The sequence below is a fragment of the Notolabrus celidotus genome, chromosome 13 (genome assembly GCF_009762535.1).
Source record: "Notolabrus celidotus isolate fNotCel1 chromosome 13, fNotCel1.pri, whole genome shotgun sequence".
Classification (NCBI taxonomy): domain Eukaryota; kingdom Metazoa; phylum Chordata; class Actinopteri; order Labriformes; family Labridae; genus Notolabrus; species Notolabrus celidotus.
Window position 1 is genome coordinate 4,074,394 of NC_048284.1, and position 10,481 is coordinate 4,084,874.

General features: G+C 40.4%; 1 protein-coding gene across 2 annotated transcripts in view; it reads right to left on the reverse strand.

Annotated features, from left to right (window-relative positions):
- fam184a (family with sequence similarity 184 member A) overlaps positions 1-10,072 on the reverse strand; it is a 296,890-nt gene extending 286,818 nt beyond the window's left edge. The window contains exon 1 of one of the 2 annotated variants that reach the window (XM_034699996.1): positions 9,329-10,072. In XM_034699996.1, the coding sequence (XP_034555887.1) occupies positions 9,329-9,490 (162 nt within the window). In that variant the 5' untranslated portion in view covers positions 9,491-10,072. The remainder of the gene's footprint in view (positions 1-9,328) is intronic. The other variant, XM_034699997.1, reaches the window with a different exon arrangement.
- Positions 10,073-10,481: the final 409 nt, after the last annotated feature.

The window sequence follows — 10,481 nt, forward strand, 5'->3', positions numbered from 1 at the left end:
GGCTATGCTAACTAGCGCTAGCACTTATCCATGATAAGTAAAAATCATCCACTAGATCTTCAAATCTGCAGACGTAGGGAGTAAAACCGACCTCTACCAGAAAGGCAGCGGGACCTTTCTGAACCATTGGTCACAGATTTAGTGTTTCTTGTTGTTTTATTTGTCAGTATGTCGACGTGTGTCTTGGTACACAGCTACAGCTATGACATGTAGCTATGTAGCTATGCTAACTAGCGCTAGCACTTATCCATGACAAATAAAAATCATCCACTAGATCTTCAAATCTGCAGACGTGGGGAGTAAAACCGACCTTTGTGTTTATTAAGACAGCCTACAACTAGCTTGCCTCCCTCCTAAGCTCCTTGTTAGCACACATGTGTGCAGGTAATGAAAAACGGAGGAGGGATTCAGTATTATTTTATACAGTCTATGGGCTGAACAAGCTCCGAGCTCTGACTCCGTGACAGACCGGATATTGTTGTTACGTAACAAAAACACTGAAGTCTGAAACGGCTCGTTTCACACACATTTACAGAAAGGTGGAGAAATCAGAACAGGGGCAGAATGGATTCTTTTCATTCTCGGGGGGTTTGTAGACAGGGACACATATTTCAGGTAGAGAACCATTAAAAAGTCAATTTTTCATGATATGTCACCTTTAACATTTAACAAAATGTCAATAAAAATATCTTTGAAAAATATTGAAAATAAAATCTGGCCCCACTGAGATCCCTCATTAGGTGATTATGTATTTTGGCAAAGACTGACCAATAACAAATTTTCCATTTTTTATTTATACATTTTATTTATTTATTCTATTTATTATTTTATTTTTATTTGTGTATTTATTTATTTACTAGTTTTTTTTGCTATTCATTCATACATAAATAAATTTGTAGACACTTCTCTATATAATTTAAATGTTAATATATTATTAGCTATTATTATTGTTGTTGTTGTTATTTTGTATCACTGTCTGTGTACTGTCTGTCTTGGTTTTGTGTTGTTCATATTTAACATAATGTCATATGTAAATATACTACCATTTTTGGCATAGACTGACCAGTAATCATTTTTTCATATTTTATTTATCATTTTTATTTATTTATTTATTTATTTATTTATTTGTATTACTTTTATTTGATTATTTATTAATTGTATTTAATTCATTTTATTTAATTTCTGTATTTATTTATTTACTTTTTTATTGTGCTATTTATTTATACATATATTAATTTATATACACTTCTTTATTTATTTTAAATTCTAATATAATCTGAAATATTATTATTATTGTTGTCGTTATTATTGTGTATCATTCTGTCTGTGTACTGTCTTGGTTTTGTGTTGTTCACAGTTAACAAAATGTCAATAAACAGATCTGTGAGAAAAAAAATTGAAAGTGATGTTGAGGGTAGCTGACTGATGAATAACATTTTCATATATATATATTTATTCTATTTACTTTATTTTATTTTTGTATTTATTTATTTATCTACCTATTTATTTATTTATTTTTCTACCTATTCATACATATATTAATTTCTATACACTTCTCTATATAATTAAAATGTTAATATAATCTGTATTATTATTATTCTTGTTGTTATTATTGTGTATCACTCTGTCTTGGCCCCAAACCGAGTTATGACACAGTGAAACACAGACATGCTCTTACAGCACAGCATGATGAAGTCTTCAATGTTCATTTGAAACTGTACAGTGTAGCACGGGTAATCCCCGGCAGAGGTTTACAAAAGCATTAGTGTCCAGATTATTAGACACAGATGATACTATATGCGTCCTCTCTCTCCCTCAGAGAGATGGACTGACATGTGAGGGGAAGGAAGCGTATCCAAATGCATATATTCAGCACCGTCTGTTGATTGCTGTCATTCTGTGTCTGTTTGGTATCAAATACAGACTGGGATTAAATATTGAAGAGTGGCAGAAATGGTGTCACCCATTTTCTGTCAGATGCCATACAAGTAAAAAATGTGAGATGAGATTACTTAGAGAAACATAGGTCATATTTTACACATGATGTTATCAAATGAACCCTACTCTACTAGTCTACATACCTTAGTCAACCACAGTTGAATGTTAAATGTTACATCATCCATTGTCGGTCAAACACTATGTACTTAAACTGTAAATCTGACATGTCACCATAGCCATCTTGGTATTTTGGAGACAAAAACAACAACACCATGAATGCCCATTGCCTAAGCTTGGTCCAAATTGAAAGGCTGCCTTGATCTTGTCAATTACAAGAGGACATGCCCTGCAGCAAAACCTGCCTTGTTGTCCTTCTTTGACTCTAAATGGAACCATCAATCACAAAATACTGCTGCATGAAAGAAGACTTGAAGCGAACAAGTGAGACCCTAAATTCATCAGGACAATGCACACCCTCTGTGGATTGTCACCATACATTGTAATGGATGTAGTATCTGTGATGTCACACGTCTGTTCCTGAAGGTGTTGGTTTGAAGCCGATCGATTAGAAATGCTGAACTCAACCTAACTTCCTCCGAGCTAGTGTGAGGTAAAGAGGCGGGCCTTTAACCTTTTCACTAACAGCTAGTTATTAGCACTTCCACATGGGCTTCATATTTTAAGACCAGAGGTTAACTTTCCTGGTCTGAGAAGATGGAGCACTCGCCAAAAACAGCAGTTCGTCAAGTGGCCGCTTGAGGCTGAATCCAAAGGTGAGTCGATTGCCAAAGAGCTTGTACTGAAAGACCAAACTCCATGGTACAAAAAAGCCTGATTCTCATTGAGGAAACTGTACTGGCATGTTTTGTTTGTGCACATGTCACCATGTTAGAATGACCCTTTAGCGGCTGGATGATACAGCAGGCATGATGAACAAATCACAGGCGGTGGTTCAGGGGTACGACCAACTGGTTTATTGGACAGCCACAGTGACATCAGACACAAACCAACACCGAACCCCCGACAGTTTATAACTGGCACCTTTTATAGTGTGGCACTAATTGGCCTCCTGGACCAAACCATCTGGAGGTGTTCACAAATTATTTATTCCGCTCTCTAATTAACTTAGACACCTTCCCCTGTTCCTGACTTTATGTCACCAATATTAAAAACTTTTCCTAATTCCCACATTTCCTAAAATACATCTAAAACATGCCATTTAATTGATTCCCCTGCACCGCTAAATTCAGACTCCCCCCTGACCAATTTTTGCTCTGGTCCCACCCCGGAACCTTTATCTGGCTGTCCGTTCCTCGGGGAATCTTTTAACCGGAACACCCTGGAGCGGACACAGAACAGCAACCCCAGGTAAGTCAAACAAATAATTTCGACATATTCGCACTACTGCCCTGGCAGACTTTAACGTTAAAACAACCACGCACATATTCATAAACACTGCACACATGATTACTTATTGCTGACGTTAAACATCTTATTGGAGCCTTCTAACTCTCCTCTCTTCTCCAGGTGGAGCAGCGCTCCCCCCCGCCGGCAACCCCCGGACAACCACACACTATGGTTTGCCTAACTCCAGCTTAATTCCTCAATCAATACAATAACAACAAAAAATGTGCAAATATGCAATGTGCAAATGTACTGTGCAAAGATCGCTAATAAAGTGCAACGTGCCATCAATACTGTGTGTTGTTTATTAAAGTGCAATGAGCCCCAAACCCTCGTGCAATATTTACAACCCAACAGCCGTCCGTCATGAGTAACGAAGGGCTCTTCGTTACACACCACTTTCAATTATTTTACAGCTTAAAGTCGAGACGTTACCTTTGAATGAGAGTTAGCTACATGCTAGCTGTGTCCTCGGATGTATATACTAGATCGGCCAGAATTTTTAAGAATGAAACAGTCGGCCCCAAAAGGCATTGCGTCTCTTCAAACTACACAACAGAAGACCTTGCGAGCCGACAATAATGTTTGCATGTTGTTGATGAATTCCATATATGGCCTGACAGGCGTGCTAGCCTCGCCATTGTACTACGGACTGCAAATCTGTGATTGATGAAGCCATACGAAGCAGAGATTACATGCATTAGATGTTGGAAATTTCAGTTCATAGTAGGTACCCAATGCTCAGCTTTGGTAACTCCCAATCCTAGCCTCTTGTTGCTCTCCAGCGCCACCTCTCTGTCACATATGGTCACTGTAAGCGCCAAAAAACCAACATGGCGACCAAAGGAACCATCCATTCAAAAGGGGAGTCGACAAATAAATGGGTGACTTCAAGATGTTTGTGCCCAATTTTCAAGACTTCTATTTAAATTTGAATTTAACTTCCTGGGAATACATTACAGATCAAGCTAAATACATCTAATTCAGCCACTCTGACACGACTATGATTGCTCCTTTAAAGTAAATAAGAGTGTTCAATTGTTCTACTTAGTTTTGACAAACACAATCAGTGTAAAAAGCAATATTTCTCAATTTAAATGTGTTCTAAATATTCTACAATGGCTTCCAAATATGCTGTTTTTTGTGTTTATAGTCTGCCTACAAGAATTAGAAATACTTCCACACAGGAAATGACATCATCTTCAGTGTGCAGCTTCCTTTCAGTACACTTCCTGTATGCTCTGATAAGGTAACAAGGTGAAACAAACTTTTATTTTCCTCTCAATGTGACTCTTAAGAGCCAATACTGCACAAAAACTTGGCACACAACGAGCCCAAGGCTGCTGAATTATGTTTTTTCTTCCCCTCCCCGGCCTCCACTTCCTCGTGATAAAGAGAAGCACTGAGAGTACAAATCTTACGATGGTGTCAGTGGTGAATCCTTGGGGGATATTACGGATTCGGAGTGTGGAATCATTCAGTAGACCTGTGCCTCCGAATAGACCACCTGGAAACACATGTGAGGCACCGGCAGGCCTTCAGCTTGATGATAATAACACAGTGGAGGCCGTAAACATACTTAAACCTCTGGTGAATGTTGTGTTAGAAGTTTGAACCCTGTCATTTGGCCGAGTTAGAGATGAAAGAAGAGCACCTTGGGGCGAGACGCTTTGGAAATGCCCTTGAAAGCCTTCAGGTGTGGAAGGATGACATTCCTGTGAGTGAGGCCAAAACAAACTCAATGTTTCCCTTCACTAATTCCTCATAATGAGCTCATAATCTAATATATTCTGCACTTAAAGGACATGTATGCTGCTGCAACACGTGCTTCCATACTGTGGAGATAAATATTTCAGCGGAATGCACATCAAAACAAATTCAAATTCAACACACGCACGCTGCGAGAACAACATGGGAATTGCCGGTCATGGTATGAGATCATCTGAAAACAGAACGCCGTACTGTATCAAGATATTCAAATCCCCTTATTTTCAATCTGCGTCTCATTTCCAAGAGCTGCTTGTCGTCATGAGGGATCAAAGTTTTTGGGGGGAAGTGCCTTATTTAGCTGCATAATTATTTACAAGGCCCCCAGAACAACATCAACTCCGGCAAGTAAAACAAAATGCCAGCACAGTCTGTGTTCCCGAACGTGATTCATGACTGGTCTGATTATTGTCGTCGCTAATGACCCAGCTATTGATGGATGCAGCGTCTGAGCAGAGCGGGTTTAGCCTTCAGGCAGCTTGTACGCCTTCCCAAGCGTGTGTGTGTGTGCAGGAGCAGGAGCGTGCACCAAACCCCATTGAAGATTTGCACGATTTAAGGAGTCTTGGCTGTCCTTGAGATATTTACGGGTGTAGACAGCCAGAGGTGTGTCCAGAGGGGCCACTATCTGGACTATGTGGCAACAGGGTGCTTCTTTGCATTTCTATGTTGCTTTATTTTTCTTTTGATGGTTTTCCTGATGAAAATAATCCACTTTTACACGTCTTACAGCCTGTTTGGAGCTTAGGAGAACAGGGATTTTTGAGGTGAACATGCCTGGGTGTTTGAATTGTGTGCCAAATTAATACAGCTGTTGTCTACAGGGGTGTGTCCAGGTGTTTCTGGTTGGGGTGGCCCAACTAGGGCACTGACCATAGACTGTATAATAACTGGACAAAGTATCTGTGACATCTGTTTGTGAAGCGCTGTTTTGAAGCCGATCGTCGGTGGGTGCCACATTGGAAATGTTGAACTTAACCTAACTTCGTCCGAGCTAGTGTGAGGTAAAGAGGCGGGTCTTTAGCCTTTTCACTAACAGGGCCATGTCCTTATTTGGGCAAAATTTGGAATCTTAATATCTTTGAAACTGCCGGATTCTGATAAAATTCTACCCGTACAGTGTGTGCTGATAGAGAAATGAGCTCCTCAGACCTAAACTGTTTTTCTGATCCAGGCTGTAAACATGTTTATTTCAGCTTTAAAGATTGTCTTCTTTGAATGGGTGTGTATGTGGCATCCGGTGTTTCTGCAGCCAGCCTCCAGTGGACGCTCAAGGAACTGCAGTTTATAGCCCTTCTGCGTGAGCTTCAATTCTTGCAGACAGAGGTTGCGACTTGATAAAAGCATCTTATTACCTCCTTTTGTCTCCACTGATTACATCTACTTTAACATGAAGGCATCATACAGGTGTTATATTTTAAAAGTAACACAACAGAGTTGCAACATACATCTTCTACCCTTTCTTTGAGGACTCAAAAGAAGATGTTTGCCCTAAGACAATTGTGCAGAAGTCACACTTTGAGAATACTCCTGCACACCATCAAAAATAAATGTACTGGTTTTGGTGTGCAGGAGTATTCTCAAAACATCTTTGAGTAATGTGTGACTTCTGCATAATTGTTTTAGGACAAACATCTTCTTTTGAGTCCTTAAAGAAAGTGTAGAAGATGTATGATGAGGCTGGCTGCAGAAACACAAGAAACCACATACACACCAATTCAAAGAAGACGATCTTAACAGCAGGAATAAACATGTTTACAGCCTGGTTCAAAAAACGAGTGTAGTCTGGATAGCTAATTTCTCTCTCGGCTCACACTGTACGAGGGTGAATTCTTTTATAACTCATTATTTTTGAAGATATTAAACTTATACGTTTTGCCCAAATAAGGGCATGGCTGACTTGATTGACAGGCGGGCACCCTGTAGCTGTTGGCTAGGAGGCTCAAAGCCCGCCTCTTTACCTCACACTAGCTCGGACGAAGTTAGGTTGAGATCAGCATTTCCAATATGGCACCCTCCGACAATCGCCTTCAAAACGGCCGACGATTGGCTTCCAAACAGCCCTTCAGAAACAGATGGGTGACGTCACGGATACTACGTCTATTAATTATACAGTCTATGATTGCAACTCTGTTGTGTTACTTTCAAAATATAACATCTGTAGTGGCACAGGGAGAGTGGATCGTACATGAGATACAAAGATTGCCAATGTCCAGTCAAGGATGCAGTTTTTTCAAGCCTGAGTTTTGAATTTGAGTTTTATCGAACTTAAAAAAGGGTTTCTTTCAAACAATAGGTAGCATCTACACATCACCCGGTGCAAAACTATCAAACTATGAAAGTGAGTGACAAAATATATTAATAACACCAAAGGCATCAAACTTAATCCCAAATGTATCTTATAAAATAACAATACATTTATTAATGAAAGTAAAAATAATCCTGTGTGATGCTTTCATGGTCGTAGTTTAATTAGTGGAGACAAAAAGTGGCAATTAAATGCTTTTTTATCCAAGTGTGTGTGCATACATACTTCCTGCCACCCCTGCATGAGTCAGTACCAAAGTGGGCCCCCCCAGCCAGAAAAACCTGGACACACCCCTGTAGGCAACAGCTGTACTTGATTTGGCACCACATTTTAAATCACATGTTCACCTTTACATCCCTGATGAACGCAGTGTACACATTGATTATTTCATCAGGAATGTGTGTTTTCACCTGGTGCAAAAATATCAACCTATAAAAGGTGAGTAACAAAATATATTAAGAACACCAAAGGCATCAAATTTAATCCAAAATTGATCTTATAAAATAACATTAAACCCCTTAAAAACAACATCTGTATGATGCCTTCATGTTAAAGGAGATAAGGGGAATTAAATGCTTTTTGTCCACGTGTGTGTGCATACATACTTCCTGCCACCCCCTGCATGAGTCAGTACCAAAGTGGGCCCCCCCAGCCAGAAAAACCTGGACACACCCCTGTAGACAACAGCTGTGTTTGATTTGGCACCACAGTTTAAATCACATGTTCACCTTTACATCCCTGATGAACGCAGTGTACACATTGATTATTTCATCAGGAATGTGTGTTTTCACCTGGTGCAAAAATATCATCCTATAAAAGGTGAGTGAAATAACAATAACATCTGTATGATGCCTTCATGTTAAAGGAGATAAGAGGGGGAATTAAATGCTTTTTGTCCACGTGTGTGTGCATGTATATACTCCCTGCCACCCCTGCATGAGTCAGTGCCAAAGTGGGCCACCCCTGCCAGAAAAACCTGGACACACCCCTGTAGACAACATATTTGATTTGGCACCACATTTTAAATCACATGTTCACCTTTAAACCCCTGATGAACTCAGTGTAGAAGTCGATTATTTCATCAGGAATGTGTGTTTTCACCTGGTGCAAAAATATCATCCTATAAAAGGTGAGTGAAATAACAATAACATCTGTATGATGCCTTCATGTTAAAGGAGATAAGAGGGGGAATTAAATGCTTTTTGTCCACGTGTGTGTGCATGTATATACTCCCTGCCACCCCTGCATGAGTCAGTGCCAAAGTGGGCCACCCCTGCCAGAAAAACCTGGACACACCCCTGTAGACAACATATTTGATTTGGCACCACATTTTAAATCACATGTTCACCTTTAAATCCCTGTTGTGTAAACATTGATTATTTCTTTAGAAATGTGTGTTTTTACCTGGTGCAAAAATATCAACCAAAAGCTAAGTGAAATAATACATTAATTAAAAACATCTGTATGATGCCTTCATGTTAAAGGAGATAAGAGGTGGAATTAGATGTTTTTTTATCCACGTGTGTCTATGCATACATACTTCCTGCCACCCCTGCATGAGTCAGTACCAAAGTGGGCCCCCCCAGCCAGAAAAACCTGGACACACCCCTGTAGACAACAGCTGTGCTTGATTTGGCACCACAGTTTAAATCACATGTTCACCTTTAAACCCCTGATGAAAGCAGTGTAGAGGGTGATTATTCCTGTTTTATGGATGCCGAAATTACCAGAAGATTCTTTAACTCCAAACATAAATCAAAATGTTGTCATTGGTTGAAGGAAAACTAGTCAATGAGAGAGGGATGCCTAAATTGGCAGATTTCCTAATGGAGTTTGGTGCACGCTTCTCCCAGGGTACAGGGTCTAACCCCGGGGTTCAGAGACAGGGTGAGGACCAGGAGGCCTCCTTACCTTTGTTAGCTGTGCGATTTTCTTGCTCATCTTCAGGTGCAGGTCTTGGGTATATTCCATGGCGATGCCGGACTGAAAGGACATGCTGGTTCCAGAGGATGTAGTAAATTTCCCCTGACTTGCAGGGCAGTAATACTGCTGCCAACCCGACCCAGTCGCCATCTTCACTTTGATGCTTCAGATGCTTTTAGAGATGTGATGATACACGGCTGTTTGACGTTCCAGAGGGACCCGGGACAGAGTCGGATTCTTACCCAGACTAGACCAGTCAGAGAGATGAAGCCAGGTTCCTCCAAAGACAGTTAAAAATCGGAGTCATTTTGTTCCACCTAGAGGATTTTTTCTTTTTTTTTTTTATAATAAATAAATTTCAATCCCCAGAAACCTTCATCACAACTACCATCCTGTCCGTGCACAATGAAGCCCGATGAGAGAGAGAACAGGAGGACGGGTCCTGGTCTTGTCACCTGGACGCGGATGTGGATCCGTGTGCGCGCACTGGGTCTGGCTCCCCTGGTCGGTCACCTTGATACCGAGATCTCTCAACGGGATCCGTTAACGGGGAAGCGTCCTCGGTGCATTCCGACTACATGAACGGGAGGAATGCAGAGATTGAAGGTGTGTGTGTGTGTGTGAGAGAGAGAGAGTGTGTGTGTGTGTGTGTGAGAGAGAGAGAGAGAGAAACAGTGTGTGACAGGCTCAGCGGTTGGTTGCTGCTCCTCTGTTGCCATGGATCACCTCAACACTTTATGCTGCATTCACGTAGGATGGGAGCAGCGCTGCGTTCAAGTGCAGTGGGAAAAAATGGATTAAAGGACAGATTGGGAAGAAGCTCGTGGAAGAGCCAGAAATTTTGGCAATGTGACGTGAAAGCGAGACGTGACGTGCAAGGGGTGTGTGTTGTTGTGTGTTAATAGCATGATTAACATTAAAGACAAACTGAGGTCGTGTTTTTATGTGAATGCATGAGAAACATGAGAGAAGTCTGCATGGAAAATCAAAATAAACACTTACACTACTCAAAAGTTTGGGGTCACCCAGACGATTTTGTGTTTTTCATGAAAACTCACACTTTTATTTATCAAATGAGTTACAAAATGAATAGAAAATATAGTCAATGTAACAGGATTAAAATGCAGTATTAATTATTATT